The sequence below is a fragment of the Engystomops pustulosus genome, chromosome 8, assembly GCF_040894005.1.
Source record: "Engystomops pustulosus chromosome 8, aEngPut4.maternal, whole genome shotgun sequence".
NCBI lineage: Eukaryota > Metazoa > Chordata > Amphibia > Anura > Leptodactylidae > Engystomops > Engystomops pustulosus.
The window spans coordinates 17,359,444-17,383,898 of NC_092418.1; the positions used below are offsets into that span (position 1 = coordinate 17,359,444).

The following is a 24,455-nucleotide window of genomic DNA, read 5'->3' on the forward strand; positions in this document are numbered from 1 at the left end:
CCCTGTCCCCTGCCTAGGTCTCTGGCTGCCCTGACCTCTCCCTGTCCCCTGCCTAGGTCTCTGGCTGCCCTGACCTCTCCCTGTCCCCTGCCTAGGTCTCTGGCTGCCCTGACCTCTTCCTGTCCCCTGCCTAGGTCTCTTGCTGCCCTGACCTCTTCCTGTCCCCTGCCTAGGTCTCTGGCTGCCCTGACCTCTCCCTGTCCCCTGCCTAGGTCTCTGGCTGCCCTGACCTCTCCCTGTCCCCTGCCTAGGTCTCTGGCTGCCCTGACCTCTCCCTGTCCCCTGCCTAGGTCTCTGGCTGCCCTGACCTCTCCCTGTCCCCTGCCTAGGTCTCTGGCTGCCCTGACCTCTTCCTGTCCCCTGCCTAGGTCTCTTGCTGCCCTGACCTCTTCCTGTCCCCTGCCTAGGTCTCTGGCTGCCCTGACCTCTTCTTGTCCCCTGCCTAGGTCTCTGGCTGCCCTGACCTCTACCTGTCCCCTGCCTAGGTCTCTGGCTGCCCTGACCTCTTCCTGTCCCCTGCCTAGGTCTCTGGCTGCCCTGACCTCTCCCTGTCCCCTGCCTAGGTCTCTGGCTGCCCTGACCTCTCCCTGTCCCCTGCCTAGATCTCTGGCTGCCCTGACCTCTCCCTGTCCCCTGCCTAGGTCTCTGGCTGCCCTGACCTCTCCCTGTCCCCTGCCTAGGTCTCTGGCTGCCCTGACCTCTCCCTGTCCCCTGCCTAGGTCTCTGGCTGCCCTGACCTCTCCCTGTCCCCTGCCTAGGTCTCTGGCTGCCCTGACTTCTCCCTGTCCCCTGCCTAGGTCTCTGGCTGCCCTGACCTCTTCCTGCCCCCTGCCTAGTTCTCTGGCTGCCCTGACCTCTTCCTGTCCCCTGCCTAGTTCTCTGGCTGCCCTGACCTCTTCCTGTCCCCTGCCTAGTTCTCTGGCTGCCCTGACCTCGGCCTTTCCCCTGGCTTTGGCCATTGGTCATATGTATGTTGCATGTAAATGCAACACAATCCAGATTTCTATATGGGGGATAAAGGGTGAACATCAGGGGATGATGTCCACGGCACCTATAGGAGTAGCCTTAAGTCAAATCCTTTCAGTAGCCCACAGAACCAGGACCCATTGGATGCCCATAACTGGTAAGAGTCAACTTTGTGGCCTGGGGGGGGAGGGGGGGGGCTCAACCAATCATTGGTGGAGGTGGGTCAATACTGCAGCCAATGATTGGCTGAATAGATATTTACAATTACTTCCTGTTGTGTTGAAGCGGAACGACTGTTGTTAGTAGCAGCTGGACTGTGAAAAGTGGATTTAAGTTTGGGGATTGGGGGCAATTCCTCACACTGCTGTGTTCTTGGCTCTCTGGATTAAAGTAGTGTTCCTCCATTAGTCTGCTTCAGCTTTTACTTGGCTAAGCCGTACAGGACCCCTCCTCTGATAAAGTCTCCCCTTTTATTTGGCTCCAGTACCTCTACCCCAGAGTCCTGGGCTCAGCATAGCCACGAGAATATCTACAAGGCTGAAAGGGAGAGGATGGCCTCCATCAACCTGCGCTCCCTGATCGACAGCATCCTGCAGGACACTGCCGAGGACCTGCGCTCCCAGTGCGATGCCGTCAATAGCGCCCTCGCCCAACGCTGCGAGGAAGTGGAGGACGTCAAGAGGAAGCTGGAGGACCACCTGAGCAAGGTAGGATTCCTGGCTGTTCATCCTGAGCTTCTTGGTTCACGAATAGAAAGTCGGAACCACAGAGAAGACTGACACCTGTGCAGTGGTATCATACATGTATGGATCAGGGACAACGTATATGAGCACCGTATAGCGGCCACCAGTGGTTGTAATACCGCTGTCCTGCCTCATGGGGGCAGCTTAGATGCATTTCTCTGTATTTGTTTCCACCAGTGATGGTTCAGAAGAGACTATAAATTATGAGGCGACACACGGTGCGGGTATAATTGTACTATAATGACGCCATTATTCACCTCTTAAAGTGATAGACCCATCATTAAGCCTGGGAATAAATATTGTAAGAAAACATCAATCAGCAGGTGAATCAATACCGGAGATCAGCGAAGTGGAGGAGCAGCCACAAGGGGGCGCTGGAGGCATGCGGCACAACCACAGGGGGCGAGAGTGGCTATCACATGTTCTATCTATCTCTATATATATCTCTATCTTTCTTTATATCTCTATCTCTCCAGTTCTCGCTCTCTCTCTTCTCCCTCTCTCTTCTCGCTCTCTTGCGCTCTCTTCTCGCTCTCTTGCGCTCTCTTCTCGCTCTCTTGCGCTCTCTTCTCGCTCTCTTGCGCTCTCTTGCGCTCTCTTCTCTTCTCTTGCGCTCTCTTCTCGCTCTCTTGCGCTCTCTTCTCTTCTCTTGCGCTCTCTTCTCGCTCTCTTGCGCTCTCTTCTCTTCTCTTGCGCTCTCTTCTCTTCTCTTGCGCTCTCTTCTCTTCTCTTGCGCTCTCTTCTCTTCTCGCTCTCTTGCGCTCTCTTCTCTTCTCGCTCTCTTGCGCTCTCTTCTCTTCTCGCTCTCTTGCGCTCTCTTCTCTTCTCGCTCTCTTGCGCTCTCTTCTCTTCTCGCTCTCTTGCGCTCTCTTCTCGCTCTCTTGCGCTCTCTTCTCGCTCTCTTGCGCTCTCTCTTTTCTTCTCGCTCTCTTGCGCTCTCTCTTTTCTGCTCGCTCTCTTGCGCTCTCTCTTTTCTGCTCGCTCTCTTGCGCTCTCTTCTCTTCTCTGCTCGCTCTCTTGTGTCTCTCTTTTCTGCTCGCTCTCTTGCGCTCTCTTCTCTTCTCTGCTCGCTCTCTTGTGTCTCTCTTTTCTGCTCGCTCTCTTCTCTTCTCGCTCTCTTGCGCTCTCTTCTCTTCTCGCTCTCTTGCGCTCTCTTCTCTTCTCGCTCTCTTGCGCTCTCTTCTCTTCTCGCTCTCTTGCGCTCTCTTCTCTTCTCGCTCTCTTGCGCTCTCTTCTCTTCTCGCTCTCTTGCGCTCTCTCTGCTCGCTCACTCTCTGTGCGCCGAAACCAGCCACACAGCCTTCAACACCGGGAACACCATCCTGTGTTGACCCTGTACCTCGGCGATCCTGTGTTCACCCTGAACACAGCAATTATCACGGACCTGAGGAAGGGGGTAGACCACCCCCGAAACGCGTAGTCCTTTTTATCCTCTAAATAAATAATATCTTGCACTCCACTACCGTGTTGGATATAACTCAATTGGGGCAGCGCGTCTTATACCAACCCGGTTTTTTCAAACCTATACATCCATGTGATTACCTATCCGGCACTACCACTGTACCGGACCCCGGGAAGACGCAGCACACCCGAGCCACAGCTACCAGAGAACAAAAAGTATCTACTCTAGACGCATAAGACACAAGGTGTCTTCAGGTGAGCAGATACTCTCTAACATCTCATCTCACTTATAAGTGACCTATTGCACTAGGGGCGCCGCCCGTGTCTCGTTCTATTTTTCCCTGTCTATGGTGATGGCAGAACCTCCTCTCCTCTAGGTGTAGAGGATGCCCCCTGTCTATGGTGATGGTAGAACCTCCTCACCTCTAGGTGTAGAGGATGCCCCCTGTCTATGGTGATGGTAGAACCTCTAGGTGTAGAGGATACCCCCTGTCTATGGTGATGGTAGAACCTCCTCACCTCTAGGTGTAGAGGATGCCCCCTGTCTATGGTGATGGTAGAACCTCTAGGTGTAGAGGATGTCCCCTGTCTATGGTGATGGTAGAACCTCCTCTCCTCTAGGTATAGACGATGCCCCCTGTCTATGGTGATGGTAGAACCTCCTCTCCTCTAGGTGTAGAGGATGCCCCCTGTCTATGGTGATGGTAGAACCTCCTCACCTCTAGGTGTAGAGGATGCCCCCTGTCTATGGTGATGGTAGAACCTCTAGGTGTAGAGGATACCCCCTGTCTATGGTGATGGTAGAACCTCCTCTCCTCTAGGTATAGAGGATGCCCCCTGTCTATGGTGATGGTAGAACCTCCTCTCCTCTAGGTATAGAGGATGCCCCCTGTCTATGGTGATGGTAGAACCTCCTCTCCTCTAGGTATAGAGGATGCCCCCTCTCTATGGCGATGGTAGAACCTCCTCTCCTCTAGGTGTAGAGGATGCCCCCTGTCTATGGTGATGGTAGAACCTCCTCTCCTCTAGGTATAGAGGATGCCCCCTGTCTATAGTGATGGTAGAACCTCCTCTCCTCTAGGTGTAGAGGATGCCCCCTGTCTATGGTGATGGTAGAACCTCCTCTCCTCTAGGTGTAGAGGATGCCCCCTGTCTATGGTGATGGTAGAACCTCCTCTCCTCTAGGTGTAGAGGATGCCCCCTGTCTATTGCAATGGTAGAACCTCCTCTCCTCTAGGTGTAGAGGATGTCCCCTGTGTATGGTGATGGTAGACCCCCCTCTCCTCTAGGTGTAGTGGATGCCCCCCGTCTATGGTGATGATAGAACCACCTCTCCTCTAGGTGTAGATGATACCCCTGTCTATGGTGATGGTAGTGCCTCCTCTCCTCTAGGTGTAGAGGATGCCCCCTGTCTATGGTGATGGTAGAACCTCCTCTCCTCTAGCTGTAGAGGATGTCTCCTGTCTATGGTGATGGTAGACCCCCCTCTCCTCTAGCTGTAGAGGAAGTCTCCTGTCTATGGTGATGGGTGTATGGTGATGGTAGACCATGGTAGACCATGTGAGTGTGTGAGTGCTGTGCCCTGTGAGTGTGTGAGTGCTGTGCCCTGTGAGTGTGTGAGTGCTGTGCCCTGTGAGTGTGTGAGTGCTGTGCCCTGTGAGTGTGTGAGTGCTGTGCGAGGGAGGGAGGGAGTGTGCGCTGTGCGAGTTAGGGAGGGAGTGTGCGCTGTGCGAGTTAGGGAGGGAGTGTGCGCTGTACGAGTTAGGGAGGGAGTGTGCGCTGTGCGAGTTAGGGAGGGAGTGTGCGCTGTGCGAGTTAGGGAGGGAGTGTGCGCTGTGCGAGTTAGGGAGGGAGTGTGCGCTGTGCGAGTTAGGGAGGGAGTGTGCGCTGTGCGAGGGAGGGAGGGAGTGTGCGCTGTACGAGTTAGGGAGGGAGTGTGCGCTGTGCGAGTTAGGGAGGGAGTGTGCGCTGTGCGAGTTAGGGAGGGAGTGTGCGCTGTGCGAGTTAGGGAGGGAGTGTGCGCTGTGCGAGGAAGGGAGGGAGTTAATGTGCGCTGTGCGAGGAAGGGAGGGAGTTAATGTGCGCGGTGAGCAGACAGATGATTTTTTTTGTTTTTTTTATAATTAGCGTCTATTTACGGCTATTATATATTATTTAGTTATATGTATTACCGAAATTTTCATACTCCTCCTCGACTAAAAATACTCCTCAAAAATAGTAAGAGGAGTATTTTTACCTCCTCTAGTAAATCCTCTCCTCTAGGTGTAGAGGATGCCCCCTGTCTATGGTGATGGTAGAGCCTCCTCTCCTCTAGGTGTAGAGGATGCCCCCTGTCTATGGTGATGGTAGAACCGCCTCTCCTCTAGGTATAGAGGATGTCCCCTGTCTATGGTGATGGTAGAACCTCCTCTCCTCTAGGTGTAGAGGATGCCCCCTCTCTATGGTGATAGTAGAACTGCCTCTCCTCTAGGTGTAGAGGATGCCCCCTGTCTATGGTGATGGTAGAACCTCCTCTCCTCTAGGTGTAGAGGATGCCTCCTGTCTATAGTGATGGTAGAACCTCCTCTCCTCTAGGTGTAGAGGAGGCCCCCTGTCTATGGAGATGGTAGAACCACCTCTCCTCTAGGTGTAGAGGATGTTCCCTGTCTATGGTGATGGTAGAACCTCCTCTCCTCTAGGTGTAGAGGATGCCCCCTGTCTATGGTGATGGTAAAGTTACCTCTCCTCTAGGTGTAGAGGATGCCCCCTGTCTATGGTGATGGTAGAACCTCCTCTCCTCTAGGTGTAGAGGAGGCCCCCTGTCTATGGAGATGGTAGAACCACCTCTCCTCTAGGTGTAGAGGATGCCCCCTGTCTATGGTGATGGTAGAACCTCCACTCCTCTAGGTGTAGATGACGACCCCTGTCTATGGTGATGGTAGAACCTCCTCTCCTCTAGGTGTAGAGGATGCCCCCTGTCTGTGGTGATGGTAGAACCTCCTCTCCTCTAGGTGTAGATGATACCCCTGTCTATGGTGATGGTAGAACCTCCTCTCCTCTAGGTGTAGAGGAGGCCCCCTGTCTATGGAGATGGTAGAACCTCCTCTCCTCTAGGTGTAGAGGATTCCCCCTGTCTATGGTGATGGTAGTGCCTCCTCTCCTCTAGGTGTAGAGGATGCCCCCTGTCTATGGTGATGGTAGAACCTCCTCTCCTCTAGGTGTAGATGACGACCCCTGTCTATGGTGATGGTAGAACCTCCTCTCCTCTAGGTGTAGAGGATGCCCCCTGTCTATGGTGATGGTAGAACCTCCTCTCCTCTAGGTGTAGAGGATGTCCCCTGTCTATGGTGATGGTAGAACCTCCTCTAGGTGTAGAGGATGCCCCCCTGTCTATGGTGATGGTAGAACCTCCTCTCCTCTAGGTGTAGAGGATGCCCCCTGTCTATGGTGATGGTAGAACCTCCTCTCCTCTAGGTGTAGAGGATGTCCCCTGTCTATGGTGATGGTAGAACCTCCTCTCCTCTAGGTGTAGAGGATGCCCCCTGTCTATGGTGATGGTAGAACCTCCTCTCCTCTAGGTGTAGAGGATGCCCCCTGTCTATGGCGATGGTAGAACCTCCTCTCCTCTAGGTGTAGAGGATGCCCCCTGTCTATGGTGATGGTAGAACCTCCTCTCCTCTAGGTGTAGAGGATGCCCCCTGTCTATGGTGATGGTAGAACCTCCTCTCCTCTAGGTGTAGAGGATGCCCCCTGTCTATGGTGATGGTAGAACCTCCTCTCCTCTAGGTGTAGAGGATGCTCCCTGTCTATGGTGATGGTAGAACCTCCTCTCCTCTAGGTGTAGAGGATGTCCCATGTCTATGGTGATGGCAGAACCTCCTCTCTTCTAGGTGTAGAGGATGCCCCCTGTCTATGCTGATGGTAGACCCTCCTCTCCTCTAGGTGTAGAGGATGCCCCCTGTCTATGGAGATGGTAGAACCTCCTCTCCTCTAGGTGTAGAGGATGCCCCCTGTCTATGGTGATGGTAGAACCTCCTCTCCTCTAGGTGTAGAGGATGCCCCCTGTCTATTGCAATGGTAGAACCTCCTCTCCTCTAGGTGTAGAGGATGTCCCCTGTGTATGGTGATGGTAGACCCCCCTCTCCTCTAGGTGTAGTGGATGCCCCCCGTCTATGGTGATGATAGAACCACCTCTCCTCTAGGTGTAGATGATACCCCTGTCTATGGTGATGGTAGTGTCTCCTCTCCTCTAGGTGTAGAGGATGCCCCCTGTCTATGGTGATGGTAGAACCTCCTCTCCTCTAGCTGTAGAGGATGTCTCCTGTCTATGGTGATGGTAGACCCCCCTCTCCTCTAGCTGTAGAGGAAGTCTCCTGTCTATGGTGATGGGTGTATGGTGATGGTAGACCATGGTAGACCATGTGAGTGTGTGAGTGCTGTGCCCTGTGAGTGTGTGAGTGCTGTGCCCTGTGAGTGTGTGAGTGCTGTGCCCTGTGAGTGTGTGAGTGCTGTGCCCTGTGAGTGCTGTGCCCTGTGCCCTGTGAGTGCTGTGCCCTGTGAGTGTGTGAGTGCTGTGCCCTGTGAGTGTGTGAGTGCTGTGCCCTGTGAGTGTGTGAGTGCTGTGCCCTGTGAGTGTGTGAGTGCTGTGCGAGGGAGGGAGGGAGTGTGCGCTGTGCGAGTTAGGGAGGGAGTGTGCGCTGTGCGAGTTAGGGAGGGAGTGTGCGCTGTACGAGTTAGGGAGGGAGTGTGCGCTGTGCGAGTTAGGGAGGGAGTGTGCACTGTGCGAGTTAGGGAGGGAGTGTGCGCTGTGCGAGTTAGGGAGGGAGTGTGCGCTGTGCGAGTTAGGGAGGGAGTGTGCGCTGTGCGAGGGAGGGAGGGAGTGTGCGCTGTACGAGTTAGGGAGGGAGTGTGCGCTGTGCGAGTTAGGGAGGGAGTGTGCGCTGTGCGAGTTAGGGAGGGAGTGTGCGCTGTGCGAGTTAGGGAGGGAGTGTGCGCTGTGCGAGTTAGGGAGGGAGTTAATGTGCGCTGTGCGAGGAAGGGAGGGAGTTAATGTGCGCGGTGAGCAGACAGATGATTTTTTTTTTTTTTTTATAATTAGCGTCTATTTACGGCTATTATATATTATTTAGTTATATGTATTACCGAAATTTTCATACTCCTCCTCGACTAAAAATACTCCTCAAAAATAGTAAGAGGAGTATTTTTACCTCCTCTAGTAAATCCTCTCCTCTAGGTGTAGAGGATGCCCCCTGTCTATGGTGATGGTAGAACCGCCTCTCCTCTAGGTATAGAGGATGTCCCCTGTCTATGGTGATGGTAGAACCTCCTCTCCTCTAGGTGTAGAGGATGCCTCCTGTCTATGGTGATGGTAGAACCTCCTCTCCTCTAGGTGTAGAGGATGCCCCCTCTCTATGGTGATAGTAGAACCACCTCTCCTCTAGGTGTAGAGGATGCCCCCTGTCTATGGTGATGGTAGAACCTCCTCTCCTCTAGGTGTAGAGGATGCCTCCTGTCTATAGTGATGGTAGAACCTCCTCTCCTCTAGGTGTAGAGGAGGCCCCCTGTCTATGGAGATGGTAGAACCACCTCTCCTCTAGGTGTAGAGGATGTCACCTGTCTATGGTGATGGTAGAACCTCCTCTCCTCTAGGTGTAGAGGATGCCCCCTGTCTATGGTGATGGTAAAGTTACCTCTCCTCTAGGTGTAGAGGATGCCCCCTGTCTATGGTGATGGTAGAACCTCCTCTCCTCTAGGTGTAGAGGAGGCCCCCTGTCTATGGAGATGGTAGAACCACCTCTCCTCTAGGTGTAGAGGATGCCCCCTGTCTATGGTGATGGTAGAACCTCCACTCCTCTAGGTGTAGATGACGACCCCTGTCTATGGTGATGGTAGAACCTCCTCTCCTCTAGGTGTAGAGGATGTCACCTGTCTATGGTGATGGTAGAACCTCCTCTCCTCTAGGTGTAGAGGATGCCCCCTGTCTATGGTGATGGTAAAGTTACCTCTCCTCTAGGTGTAGAGGATGCCCCCTGTCTATGGTGATGGTAGAACCTCCTCTCCTCTAGGTGTAGAGGAGGCCCCCTGTCTATGGAGATGGTAGAACCACCTCTCCTCTAGGTGTAGAGGATGCCCCCTGTCTATGGTGATGGTAGAACCTCCACTCCTCTAGGTGTAGATGACGACCCCTGTCTATGGTGATGGTAGAACCTCCTCTCCTCTAGGTGTAGAGGAGGCCCCCTGTCTATGGAGATGGTAGAACCACCTCTCCTCTAGGTGTAGAGGATGCCCCCTGTCTATGGTGATGGTAGAACCTCCTCTCCTCTAGGTGTAGATGACGACCCCTGTCTATGGTGATGGTAGAACCTCCTCTCCTCTAGGTGTAGAGGATGCCCCCTGTCTATGGTGATGGTAGAACCTCCTCTCCTCTAGGTGTAGAGGATGTCCCCTGTCTATGGTGATGGTAGAACCTCCTCTAGGTGTAGAGGATGCCCCCCTGTCTATGGTGATGGTAGAACCTCCTCTCCTCTAGGTGTAGAGGATGCCCCCTGTCTATGGTGATGGTAGAACCTCCTCTCCTCTAGGTGTAGAGGATGCCCCCTGTCTATGGTGATGGTAGAACCTCCTCTCCTCTAGGTGTAGAGGATGTCCCCTGTCTATGGTGATGGTAGAACCTCCTCTCCTCTAGGTGTAGAGGATGCCCCCTGTCTATGGTGATGGTAGAACCTCCTCTCCTCTAGGTGTAGAGGATGCCCCCTGTCTATGGCGATGGTAGAACCTCCTCTCCTCTAGGTGTAGAGGATGCCCCCTGTCTATGGTGATGGTAGAACCTCCTCTCCTCTAGGTGTAGAGGATGCCCCCTGTCTATGGTGATGGTAGAACCTCCTCTCCTCTAGGTGTAGAGGATGTCCCCTGTCTATGGTGATGGTAGAACCACCTCTCCTCTAGGTGTAGAGGATGCCCCCTGTCCATGGTGATGGTAGAACCTCCTCTCCTCTAGGTGTAGAGGATGTCCCCTGTCTATGGTGATGGTAGAACCACCTCTCCTCTAGGTGTAGAGGATGTCCCCTGTCTATGCTGATGGTAGAACCTCCTCTCCTCTAGGTGTAGAGGATGCCCCCTGTCTATGGTGATGGTAGAACCTCCTCTCCTCTAGGTGTAGAGGATGCCCCCTGTCTATGGTGATGGTAGAACCTCCTCTCCTCTAGGTGTAGAGGATGCCCCCTGTCTATGGTGATGGTAGAACCTCCTCTCCTCTAGGTGTAGAGGATGCCCCCTGTCTATGGTGATGGTAGCGCTGCCTCTCCTCTAGGTGTAGAGGATGTCCCCTGTCTATGGTGATGGTAGAACCACCTCTCCTCTAGGTATAGAGGATGCCCCTGTCTATGGGGATGGTATAACCTCCTCTCCTCTAGGTGTAGAGGATGTCCCCTGTCTATGCTGATGGTAGAACCTCCCCTCCTCTAGGTGTAGAGGATGTCCCCTGTCTATGGGGATGGTATAACCTCCTCTCCTCTAGGTGTAGAGGATGTCCCCTGTCTATGGTGATGGTAGAACCGCCTCTCCTCTAGGTGTAGAGGATGCCCCCTGTCTATGGTGATGGTAGAACCACCTCTCCTCTAGGTGTAGAGAATGCCCCCTGTCTATGGTGATGGTAGAACCACCTCTCCTCTAGGTATAGAGGATGTCCCCTGTCTATGGTGATGGTAGAACCTACACTCCTCTAGGTGTAGAGGATGCCCCCTGTCTATGGTGATGGTAGAACCTCCTCTCCTCTAGGTGTAGAGGATGCCATCTGTCCTGTGAGTGTGTGAGTGCTGTGCGAGGGAGGGAGGGAGTGTGCGCTGTGCGAGGGAGGGAGGGAGTGTGCGCTGTGCGAGGGAGGGAGGGAGTGTGCGCTGTGCGAGGGAGGGAGGGAGTGTGCGCTGTGCGAGTTAGGGAGGGAGTGTGCGCTGTGCGAGTTAGGGAGGGAGTGTGCGCTGTGCGAGTTAGGGAGGGAGTGTGCACTGTGCGAGTTAGGGAGGGAGTGTGCGCTGTGCGAGGAAGGGAGGGAGTTAATGTGCGCTGTGCGAGGAAGGGAGGGAGTTAATGTGCGCGGTGAGCAGACAGATGATTTTTTTTTTTTTTTTTTATAATTAGCGTCTATTTACGGCTATTATATATTATTTAGTTATATGTATTACCGAAATTTTCATACTCCTCCTCGACTAAAAATACTCCTCAAAAATAGTAAGAGGAGTATTTTTACCCTTTGGGAAAAATGTTAGTGCGACCTCTGCCCCCTGTCTATGGTGATGGTAGAACCTCCTCTCCTCTAGGTGTAGAGGATGCCCCCTGTCTATGGTGATGGTAGAACCTCCTCTCCTCTAGGTGTAGAGGATACCCCCTGTCTATGGTGATGGTAGAACCTCCTCTCCTCTAGGTGTAGAGGATGTCCCCTGTCTATGGTGATGGTAGAACCTCCTCTCCTCTAGGTGTAGAGGATACCCCCTGTCTATGGTGATGGTAGAACCTCCTCTCCTCTAGGTGTAGAGGATGTCCCCTGTCTATGGTGATGGTAGAACCTCCTCTCCTCTAGGTGTAGAGGATGCCCCCTGTCTATGGTGATGGTAGAACCTCCTCTCCTCTAGGTGTAGAGGATGCCCCCTGTCTATGGTGATGGTAGAACCACCTCTCCTCTAGGTGTAGAGGATGCCCCCTGTCTATGGTAATGGTAGAACCTCCTCTCCTCTAGGTGTAGAGGATGCCCCCTGTCTATGGTGATGGTAGAACCTCCTCTCCTCTAGGTGTAGAGGATGCCCCCTGTCTATGGTGATGGTAGAACCACCTCTCCTCTAGGTGTAGAGGATGCCCCCTGTCTATGGTAATGGTAGAACCTCCTCTCCTCTAGGTGTAGAGGATGCCCCCTGTCTATGGTGATGGTAGAACCTCCTCTCCTCTAGGTGTAGAGGATGCCCCCTGTCTATGGTGATGGTAGAACCGCCTCTCCTCTCTAGGTGTAGAGGATGCCCCTGTCTATGGTGATGGTAGAACCTCCTCTCCTCTAGGTGTAGAGGATGCCCCCTGTCTATGGTGATGGTAGAATCACCTCTCCTCTAGGTGTAGAGGATGCCCCCTGTCTATGGTGATGGTAGAATCACCTCTCCTCTAGGTGTAGAGGATGCCCCCTGTCTATGGGGATGGTAGAACCTCCTCTCCTCTAGGTGTAGAGGATGCCCCCTGTCTATGGTGATGGTAGAACCTCCTCTCCTCTAGGTGTAGAGGATGCCCCCTGTCTATGGTAATGGTAAAACCTCCTCTCCTCTAGGTGTAGAGGATGCCCCCTGTCTATGGTAATGGTAGAACCTCCTCTCCTCTAGGTGTAGAGGATGCCCCCTGTCTATGGTGATGGTAGAACCTCCTCTCCTCTAGGTGTAGAGGATGCCCCTGTCTATGGAGATGGTAGAACCACCTCTCCTCTAGGTGTAGAGGATGCCCCCCTGTCTATGGTGATGGTAGAACCTCCTCTAGGTGTAGAGGATGCCCCCTGTCTATGGTGATGGCAGAACCTCCTCTCCTCTAGGTGTAGAGGATGTCACCTGTCTATGGTGATGGTAGAACCTCCTCTCCTCTAGGTGTAGAGGATGTCACCTGTCTATGGTGATGGTAGAACCTCCTCTCCTCTAGGTGTAGAGGATGTCACCTGTCTATGGTGATGGTAGAACCTCCTCTCCTCTAGGTGTAGAGGATGCCCCCTGTCTATGGTGATGGTAGACCCTCCTCTCTTCTAGGTGTAGAGGATGCCCCCTGTCTATGGTGATGGTAGACCCTCCTCTCTTCTAGGTGTAGAGGATGTCCCCTGTCTATGGTGATGGTAGAACCTCCTCTCCTCTAGGTGTAGAGGATGTCCCCTGTCTATGGTGATGGTAGAACCTCCTCTCCTCTAGGTGTAGAGGATGCCCCCTGTCTATGGTCACATGGATGTATAGGTTTGAAAAAACCGGGTTGGTATAAGACGCGCTGCCCCAATTGAGTTATATCCAACACGGTAGTGGAGTGCAAGATATTATTTATTTAGAGGATAAAAAGGACTACGCGTTTCGGGGTGGTCTACCCCCTTCCTCAGGTCCGTGATAATTGCTTGAGCGCCAGGGTTCAGGGTGAACACAGGATCGCCGAGGTACAGGGTCAACACAGGATGGTGTTCCCGGTGTTGAAGGCTGTGTGGCTGGTTTTGGCGCAAAGTTTCTCTGCTCGCTCTCTTGTGTCTCTCTTTTCTGCTCGCTCTCTTCTCTTCTCGCTCTCTTGCGCTCTCTTCTCTTCTCGCTCTCTTGCGCTCTCTTCTCTTCTCGCTCTCTTGCGCTCTCTTCTCTTCTCGCTCTCTTGCGCTCTCTTCTCTTCTCGCTCTCTTGCGCTCTCTTCTCTTCTCGCTCTCTTGTGCTCTCTCTGCTCGCTCACTCTCTGTGTCTATCTAGCAGTATTGGTATCTGATGATACATGACCCGGTGGCCGGTTCTGTCCCCTTAGTGTACGATTCCTTCTTGTTATGTGGATATTGTCGGGAGAATTCATTTACTCCGGTATTTTCTGTGGCCCCTCTGCCCCGCGTCGCGTTTCCCTTTGGTTTCCATGACGACCTTGGCGGTCGGCGTCGGATCATTTAGCTCGGCTGTTTTGTCTCCGGTGTTTGTTTTGTGCTGTGCGCGGCCGCAGACACTGGGTCATTAGAGGGAGATGGCGGAGTAACAGGAGCAGCAGACGTGTGTGAGGGGCGCTCAGATCTACTGTCTGATTAACTCATCTCTTACTATGAGGAATTCACAAGAGGAAGGTCCAATAGCAGCCATTGGGCCCCTGGACTTGTTCCCCTTCTAAATGTCCTACCAACAAGGTACCAAAAGCAACACGGACTCATAAATAAAAGAGCTTCCCCCAAAGTCATGGGACTATGAGCAGGGAACAGTCATATTTTTACCTAAGATGAGTAAAGTGTAGAGGCTGCAGGGGGAGTGTTGCTTCAGTTCCACTTGTTTCTCAGTTCTGTAGCACCTAGAATCATGGTGTGGTATTACAGATAAGAATCGCTTCTTTTGATTAGAACCAGACGCAATTCTGTCATCTACAAAAAGAGAAGTTGAAAAAAAGTGAGCTGCAGATAAAAATCCAATTCCCACCTTTTTTACGTTCTGTAGCTCCCAGAACCACAAGCCTGATGTGCTGCGAGAGATGGGATTCTTATCTTTAATATGACATGAGAAGGAAGATACAGACCCTCCCCCTGCAGCCTTTAAACTTGATTCATCAAAATATGACTCTACTCTTCTCGTTGTCACATGACTTTGGAGGAGTCTCTTTTTTTACAGTTAAACAGGTGAGATTTTACATAAAGAGGGAATTCTAGAGGGGACATTTCTTCATCTCCTACCTGAGGGGGCCGGTCGTATAATGGGGTAAAATCTGGGGACAGGTTCCCTTTAGGTCAACCCCTGCTCTCCCTTTTCTGCTGCATTTTATATAAAGTGACTCTTCTTAGTAGGACGTGATGTTTTTCTTGCCGTATTTACATGTGGATGAGGCTACGGAGACGCTTCCTTATGTAAATACACTCAGATATTCACCGCTCAACCTTCTGGCGGTGCCTAATAATATCCTTGTAAATATTTGAGGACCTACAAAGGCTCTCGGCTCGGGTTATTGCTCTGATGAGACGATCTGGGGTTTTATATTTATAGTCGGTTTTCTTCTCTTCCTGGAACAGACCCTGAAGGAGATCGGAGATCAGGAGAATAATATCGCTGCCCTCAAGCAGGCCATAAAGGATAAGGAGGCGCCTATGAAGGTCGCTCAGACCCGCTTGTATCAGAGGTCCTACAGGCCCAATGTGGAGCTCTGCAGGGACCCTGTGCAATTCAGGTAAGTCCAGGAAATTGGGAATTTTACGCTGACCTACATTCCGGGGATGATTCTAGGTAAGCATAACGGGAATGAGGTGAGAGACCATCATGATGGTCATGGTGCCTAAATGAGTGGTGGCTTAAAGACTCCTAATAATTTAACGTGGTGAAGGTGACAACCCAAAAAACATGGATGCTTTTGGACCTTCTCTTATTCAGGTAAGTCCATGGAATAGGGAATTTTACTCCGACCTCTGTTCCGAAGATGATTCTACCTTCATCACAATGCGAGAGGTCCATCACCAGCAAAGATTTTTTTGGGCCATCACCTTCCCCATATTTTTGGAAGTTCAGTTTTCCCAGACATCACTCCATTAGGCTCCATGACCAGGAACGTGGTCCTCACGATGAAGTTTGTCCCACCAAGGGAGAGTCCATCACATTTACCATGTTTTGGCGGTGGCTTGAAAACTTGACTGAACTTTCCAATGGAAAAGGGGACCGCCCCAAAAAACTTGGCAGACAATAAACCCAGGTAAGTGCAGGGAATGTTACTTCAGCTGATGTTCTGGAGATGATTGGGGCTACATGTTCTGGAAATGAGCTCTTTCTTGGTGGGACAACCTTCAACCCAAGGCCAGAGGTCGTCACGATGATCGGGTCTTTGTCATGATGTGGTGGAGGCTGAGCTTCAAATAATATAAAATGGTGAAGGCAACGACCAATAAAACCTGTCAGGGGATGGACTTTGTAATATTCGGGTAAGGCAAGACCATGTTTTTAAAGATTTCTCCTACAGAAGAGGAGAAATCATCTTAGAACCTGCAGAACCAACAGAATCTGGGTCGAAATTTGCGACAAATTGTATATGGCAACGGACAACCTCCAGCTTTTATCAGTGAGGAGGCCAAATCCATCCACCCCGGAGTGATCCATGTAGGATTTTGAGTCCTCTTTGTTCCCGAGCCCCGAGGCTTGTTGGATTACGTTGGATTCATTGTTCTTCGGGGAAGTGATGAAAGATGGATGAGGCCCCTAATAATGCGTCTCGTTCAATTCATATCAGACGCGAGTTGTGAAGCTCGGAGGAGCGGTGAGTCATGTGTCCGCTCCTGTGTAGTGTCCACCGAGATCACTGGAAGAAGCCGCTGCCTTTGATCACTGGGAAACATTCGGAGGAAGATATGAAGTCTCGTCACTGTGATAAGCGGCCGGACGGGATGGGGACGGCAGGAGGCAGAAGAGTCTGACATGTCACACGTCCCTAATAAGGAGAACACAGACATAAAAGACTCCGCAGGCCGGGACATAAATGAGAATTATCGTCAGTCCATTTAGATAAAGAGACTTACCTGCACCAACGCCTGGGAGAGGAGAGGTTCCTGCTGACCCCTAATACATGAGGCTGGGGGCTGTAATGAAGGGAGGATCCAAAAGAGTGGGAGTGTGGTCAATACTGTGGGCTGAGTCTCCCTGCTAGCCAGGGGTAATAACAGGGTTAGTGGCAGTATCCCTGGTGGCCTAGGGTGATAACAGGGTTAGTGGCAGTATCCCTGGTGGCCTAGGGTAATAACAGGGTTAGTGACAGTATTCCAAGTGGCCTCGGGTGATAACAGGGTTAGTGGCAGTATCCCTGGGGGCCTAGGGTGATAACAGGGTTAGTGGCAGTATCCCTGGTTACCTAGGGTAATAATAGGGTTAGTGGCAGTATCCCTGGGGGCCTAGGGTGATAACAGGGTTAGTGGCAGTATCCCTGGGGGCCTAGGGTGATAACAGGGTTAGTGGCAGTATTCCAAGTGGCCTCGGGTAATAATAGGGTTAGTGGCAGTATCCCTGGGGGCCTAGGGTAATAACAGGGTTAGTGGCAGTATTCCAAGTGGCCTAGGGTAATAACAGGGTTAGTGGCAGTATTCTTGATGGCCTAGGGTGATAACAGGGTTAGTGGCAGTATCCCTGGCGGCCTAGGGTGATAACAGGGTTAGTGGCAGTATCCCTGGTTACCTAGGGTAATAATAGGGTTAGTGGCAGTATCCCTGGGGGCCTAGGGTGATAACAGGGTTAGTGGCAGTATCCCTGGTTACCTAGGGTAATAATAGGGTTAGTGGCAGTATCCCTGGGGGCCTAGGGTAATAACAGGGTTAGTGGCAGTATTCCTGGTGGCCTAGGGTAATAACAGGGTTAGTGGCAGTATCCCTGGGGGCCTAGGGTGATAACAGGGTTAGTGGCAATATCCCTGGGGGCCTAGGGTGATAACAGGGTTAGTGGCAGTATCCCTGGTTACCTAGGGTAATAATAGGGTTAGTGGCAGTATCCCTGGGGGCCTAGGGTGATAACAGGGTTAGTGGCAGTATCCCTGGGGGCCTAGGGTGATAACAGGGTTAGTGGCAGTATTCCAAGTGGCCTCGGGTAATAACAGGGTTAGTGGCAGTATCCCTGGTGGCCTAGGGTAATAACAGGGTTAGTGACAGTATTCCAAGTGGCCTCGGGTGATAACAGGGTTAGTGGCAGTATCCCTGGGGGCCTAGGGTGATAACAGGGTTAGTGGCAGTATCCCTGGTTACCTAGGGTAATAATAGGGTTAGTGGCAGTATCCCTGGGGGCCTAGGGTAATAATAGGGTTAGTGGCAGTATCCCTGGGGGCCTAGGGTGATAACAGGGTTAGTGGCAGTATTCCAAGTGGCCTCGGGTAATAACAGGGTTAGTGGCAGTATCCCTGGTGGCCTAGGGTAATAACAGGGTTAGTGACAGTATTCCAAGTGGCCTCGGGTGATAACAGGGTTAGTGGCAGTATCCCTGGGGGCCTAGGGTGATAACAGGGTTAGTGGCAGTATCCCTGGTTACCTAGGGTAATAACAGGGTTAGTGGCAGTATCCCTGGGGGCCTAGGGTGATAACAGGGTTAGTGGCAGTATCCCTGGGGGCCTAGGGTAATAACAGGGTTAGTGGCAGTATTCCAAGTGGCCTAGGGTAATAATAGGGTTAGTGGCAGTATCCCTGGGGGCCTAGGGTGATAACAGGGTTAGTGGCAGTATCCCTGGCGGCCTAGGGTTATAACAGGGTTAGTGGCAGTATCCCTGGCGGCCTAGGGTGATAACAGGGTTAGTGGCAGTATCCCTGGGGGCCTAGGGTAATAACAGGGTTAGTGGCAGTATCCCTGGGGGCCTAGGGTGATAACAGGGTTAGTGGCAGTATCCCTGGTTACCTAGGGTAATAACAGGGTTAGTGGCAGTATTCCTGGTGGCCTAGGGTGATAACAGGGTTAGTGGCAGTATCCCTGGTTACCTAGGGTAATAATAGGGTTAGTGGCAGTATTCCTGGGGGCCTAGGGTGATAACAGGGTTAGTGGCAGTATCCCTGGGGGCCTAGGGTAATAACAGGGTTAGTGGCAGTATCCCTGGGGGACTAGGGTAATAACAGGGTTAGTGGCAGTATCCCTGGGGGCCTAGGGTAATAACAGGGTTAGTGGCAGTATCCCTGGTTACCTAGGGTAATAATAGGGTTAGTGGCAGTATTCCTGGGGGCCTAGGGTAATAATAGGGTTAGTGGCAGTATCCCTGGCAGCCCAGGGTGATAACCGGGTTAGTGGCAGTATCCCTGGGGGCCTAGGGTAATAACAGGGTTAGTGGCAGTATCCCTGGGGGACTAGGGTAATAACAGGGTTAGTGGCAGTATCCCTGGGGGCCTAGGGTAATAACAGGGTTAGTGGCAGTATCCCTGGTTACCTAGGGTAATAATAGGGTTAGTGGCAGTATTCCTGGGGGCCTAGGGTAATAATAGGGTTAGTGGCAGTATCCCTGGCAGCCCAGGGTGATAACAGGGTTAGTGGCAGTATTCCAAGTGGCCTAGGGTAATAATAGGGTTAGTGGCAGTATCCCTGGGGGCCTAGGGTGATAACAGGGTTAGTGGCAGTATCCCTGGCGGCCTAGGGTTATAACAGGGTTAGTGGCAGTATCCCTGGCGGCCTAGGGTGATAACAGGGTTAGTGGCAGTATCCCTGGGGGCCTAGGGTAATAACAGGGTTAGTGGCAGTATCCCTGGGGGCCTAGGGTGATAACAGGGTTAGTGGCAGTATCCCTGGTTACCTAGGGTAATAACAGGGTTAGTGGCAGTATTCCTGGTGGCCTAGGGTGATAACAGGGTTAGTGGCAGTATCCCTGGTTACCTAGGGTAATAATAGGGTTAGTGGCAGTATTCCTGGGGGCCTAGGGTGATAACAGGGTTAGTGGCAGTATCCCTGGGGGCCTAGGGTAATAACAGGGTTAGTGGCAGTATCCCTGGGGGACTAGGGTAATAACAGGGTTAGTGGCAGTATCCCTGGGGGCCTAGGGTAATAACAGGGTTAGTGGCAGTATCCCTGGTTACCTAGGGTAATAATAGGGTTAGTGGCAGTATTCCTGGGGGCCTAGGGTAATAATAGGGTTAGTGGCAGTATCCCTGGCAGCCCAGGGTGATAACCGGGTTAGTGGCAGTATCCCTGGGGGCCTAGGGTAATAACAGGGTTAGTGGCAGTATCCCTGGGGGACTAGGGTAATAACAGGGTTAGTGGCAGTATCCCTGGGGGCCTAGGGTAATAACAGGGTTAGTGGCAGTATCCCTGGTTACCTAGGGTAATAATAGGGTTAGTGGCAGTATTCCTGGGGGCCTAGGGTAATAATAGGGTTAGTGGCAGTATCCCTGGCAGCCCAGGGTGATAACCGGGTTAGTGGCAGTATCTCTGGTGGCCTAGGTTAATGGAAGGATTTGTACTAGTATCTCTGATGGCCTAGGGTAGACAGACAATTAGTGCCAGTATCCCTGGTGGCCTTGAACATTGAAAGCGTTAGCACAGTTGCCTTTGTTTTTCTGAAGTAAATGGTAGGTTAGGTAGTGGCAGGGTTAATATCAGCATCCCTGGTGGTCTGGTAATGGGTAATGGGTTAGTTCCAGTCTCCCTGCTGGTCTAAAGAAATGAATCAGATCGTGTCTGTGAGCTTGGTGGCAGTATCCCTGGCAGTGGCAGTATCCCTGGTGGCCTGTGGTGGTAAAAGGTTAGGGCTTGAATCCATGGTGGACTGGAATAGTTAGGGGTTTGTGCGGCTATCTCCGATGGCCTCAGTTAGTAAAAGGTTGGTGGGAGTATTCCTTGTGGCCTAGGGTAGTAAAGGGTTAGGGCTCAGCGAGGAGCTTGGCACATTGTGCATCAGGCTGCGGAGATCACACAGTAATCGTCTCTTTCTTCGGAGGCGTCCCGGAGACGCAAGACGTGAGCCTCATCATTTTTTCCAGCTTGAATATCTTTTGCGACAATGGACCAGAAAATGGAGAGAGAGGAATCATGGGTAATTTACTTTCCCTGACCCCCAACCCAGACATTATCAACCGCTCTACAGCGCCATCGTGATATAATACTCCCATCCTCTGCGCTGTTATCTAGTATATCTGCCTGTCTTCCAGACTGTTTAATACCGCTCCATAGGGGATGGTGTGTGATACCGCTATGTAGTAACATATAGGGAAGATGGTGTGTGATACCGCTATATAGTAACATATAGGGGGGATGGTGTGTGATACCGCTATGTAGTAACATATAGGGGGGATGGTGTGTGATACCGCTATGTAGTAACATATAGGGGGGATGGTGTGTGATACCGCTATATAGTAACATATAGGGGGGACGGTGCATGATACCGCTATATAGTAACATATAGGGGGGATGGTGTATAATACCGCTATGTAGTAACATATAGGGGGGATGGTGTGTGATACCGCTATATAGTAACATATAGGGGGGATGGGGTGTGATACCGCTATATAGTAACATATAGGGGGGACGGTGCATGATACCGCTATATAGTAACATATAGGGGGGATGGTGTATAATACCGCTATATAGTAACATATAGGGGGGATGGGGTGTGATACCGCTATATAGTAACATATAGGGGGGATGGGGTGTGATACCGCTATATAGTAACATATAGGGGGGACGGTGCATGATACCGCTATATAGTAACATATAGGGGGGATGGTGTATAATACCGCTATATAGTAACATATAGGGGGGATGGGGTGTGATACCGCTATATAGTAACATATAGGGGTGGTGGTGTGTGATACTGCTATATAGTAACATATAGGGGGGGGGTGATACCGCTATATAGTAACATATAGAGGGGGATGGTGTGTGATACCGCTATGTAGTAACATATAGGGGGGATGGTGTGTGATACCGCTATATAGTAACATATAGGGGGGGATGGTGTATAATACCGCTATATAGTAACATATAGGGGGGATGGTGTATAATACCGCTATATAGTAACATATAGAGGGGATGGGGTGTGATACCGCTATATAGTGACATATAGGGGGGGTGGGGTGTGATACCGCTATATAGTAACATATAGGGGGGATGGTGTATAATACCGCTATATAGTAACATATAGGGGGGGTGGGGTGTGATACCGCTATATAGTAACATATAGGGGGGATGGGGTGTGATACCGCTATATAGTAACATATAGGGGGGATGGGGTGTGATACTGCTATATAGTAACATATAGGGGGGATGGGGTGTGATACCGCTATATAGTAACATATAGGGGGGATGGGGTGTGATACCGCTATATAGTAACATATAGGGGGGATGGGGTGTGATACTGCTATATAGTAACATATAGGGGGTGTGTGTGATACCGCTATATAGTAACATATAGGGGGGGGATGGTGCGTGATACCGCTATATAGTAACATATAGAGGGGGATGGTGTGTGATACCGCTATGTAGTAATATATAGGGGGGATGGTGTATAATACCGCTATATAGTAACATATAGGGATGATGGTGTATAATACCGCTATATAGTAACATATGGGGGGGTGTATAATACCACTATATAGTAACATATAGGGGGGGATGGTGTATAATATCGTTATGTAGTAACATAAAGGGGGGGATGGTGCATGATACCACTATATAGTAACATATAGGGGGGATGGTGCATGATACCGCTATATAGTAACATATAGGGGGGATGGTGTATAATACCGCTATATAGTAACATATAGGGGGGGGATGGGGTGTGATACCGCTATATAGTAACATATAGGGGGGATGGTGTGTGATACTGCTATATAGTAACATATAGGGGAGGGATGGTGCGTGATACCGCTATATAGTAACATATAGGGGGGGGGGTGTGATACCGCTATATAGTAACATATAGGGGGGGGATGGTGCGTGATACCGCTATATAGTAACATATAGGGGGAGGGATGGTGCGTGATACCGCTATATAGTAACATATAGGGATGATGGTGTATAATACCGCTATATAGTAACATATAGGGGGGGGGATGGTGCGTGATACCGCTATATAGTAACATATAGGGATGATGGTGTATAATACCGCTATATAGTAACATATGGGGGGGTGTATAATACCACTATATAGTAACATATAGGGGGGGATGGTGTATAATATCGTTATGTAGTAACATAAAGGGGGGGATGGTGCATGATACCACTATATAGTAACATATAGGGGGGATGGTGCATGATACCACTATATAGTAACATATAGGGGGGATGGTGTGTGATACCGCTATATAGTAACATAAAGGGGGGGATGGTGCATGATACCACTATATAGTAACATATAGGGGGGATGGTGTATAATACCGCTATATAGTAACATATAGGGGGGGATGGGGTGTGATACCGCTATATAGTAACATATAGGAGGGATGGTGTGTGATACTGCTATATAGTAACATATAGGGGAGGGATGGTGCGTGATACCGCTATATAGTAACATATAGGGGGGGTGTGTGATACCGCTATATAGTAACATATAGGGGGGGGATGGTGCGTGATACCGCTATATAGTAACATATAGGGGGGGGTGATACCGCTATATAGTAACATATAGGGGGGGGGGTGTGATACTGCTATATAGTAACATATAGGGGTGGTGGTGTGTGATACCGCTATATAGTAACATATAGGGGGGGGGATGGTGCGTGATACCGCTATATAGTAACATATAGGGGGGGGGGTGCGTGATACCGCTATATAGTAACATATAGAGGGGGATGCTGCATGTTATCGCCATACAGTAACACTATAGTGGTGAGTGTATTATATTCCAGGCTGATCAGTGAGGTCGGAGAGTTGTCGGAGTCGGTAGAGATCCTGAAGCAGAAGCTGGAGGAGGCCGAGCAGTCGCTCAGGAACCTGGAGGACACCCGGATGTCCCTGGAGAAGGACATCGCCAACAAAGCCAACACTCTCTTCATCGAGCGGGAGAAGTGCATGAGCCACCGCACCCGCTACCCTGTGGTCATGAAGCTGACGGGATATCAGTAGCAGAGACGCGTCATTACACGTGTGATGTGTATCAGGTCAATAAAGAATGAGAAGTGATCCTGGAGCCGCTCGCTGCTCCTCTGTGTCTGCGGTATTATATGGGGACCATTAGGCAGTATTATACAGCAGTTATTAGCAGTACTCTATGGTTACAGGATGTTATGGGATATATATGGCCCTATTACAGTATATGGCGGTATAGGTGAGGGTCTCTCTGGGAGCCTCCATAGAAGGTGCTTAGCGCAGGGCGGTATTATACAGGGATATGTAACATAAGGCTCCAGGATTAGATCCAGATGCAGGAGGTGAGCGGCTGATTCCTATACATGGATGATTGGTTCACAGGTGAAGTTTTGTGACAATCTCTTGAGTTTGTGGTCCCCAGCGGTGGCTCCAGGTCCCTGTCTGCAGATGGAGGAAGAGGAAGGTAAAGTCCAATTAAGGAAAGTGTTCATTGCTGTGAGGCTGGAGACGTTCTCCCTGACTGTGTACAGGTCATTCTCTAACAATACTGACACATGGCTGCACATATCCCCATCACTGACCGACACATTATAGGGACTAACAGGAGAGACCGAATACACGGGTGCAACCTGGAGCCCCAGGCGAAACCTACATAATAATATCATCTGCCTGAACGTGAGTAGGGAACCTAGTGCACAGTTTTACACTTTCTGTTCTGTTACTAGAAGCAAATTATAGAAGATTGAAGTCACGCTGACACTTGGGGGACAGGACAGGGACACGCTGACACTTGGAGGTACAGGACAGGGACACGGTGACACTGGGGGGACAGGACAGGGACACGCTGACCCTCGGGGGACAGGACAGGGACACGCTGACCCTCGGGGGACAGGACAGTGACACGCTGACACTTGGGGGACAGGACAGGGACACGCTGATACTTGGGGGGACAGGACAGGGACACGCTGACACTTGGGGGGGACAGGACAGGGACACGCTGACACTTGGGGGGACAGGACAGGGACACGCTGACACTTGGGGGGACAGGACAGGGACACGCTGACACTTGGGGGGACAGGACAGGGACACGCTGACACTTGGGGGACAGGACAGGGACACGCTGACACTTGGGGGGACAGGACAGGGACACGCTGACACTTGGGGGGAAAGGACAGGGACATGCTGA

General features: G+C 51.3%; 1 protein-coding gene across 1 annotated transcript in view; it reads left to right on the plus strand.

The window, feature by feature from the left end:
- Nucleotides 1–23,362, plus strand: part of TEKT4 (tektin 4) — a 37,085-nt gene extending 13,723 nt beyond the window's left edge. Inside the window, exons 4-6 of the mRNA XM_072119933.1 lie at nucleotides 1,451–1,673; nucleotides 14,824–14,978; nucleotides 23,089–23,362. Coding sequence (XP_071976034.1) covers nucleotides 1,451–1,673; nucleotides 14,824–14,978; nucleotides 23,089–23,305 — 595 coding nt within the window. The 3' untranslated portion in view covers nucleotides 23,306–23,362. The remainder of the gene's footprint in view (nucleotides 1–1,450; nucleotides 1,674–14,823; nucleotides 14,979–23,088) is intronic.
- The last annotated feature ends 1,093 nt before the right edge of the window (nucleotides 23,363–24,455 follow it).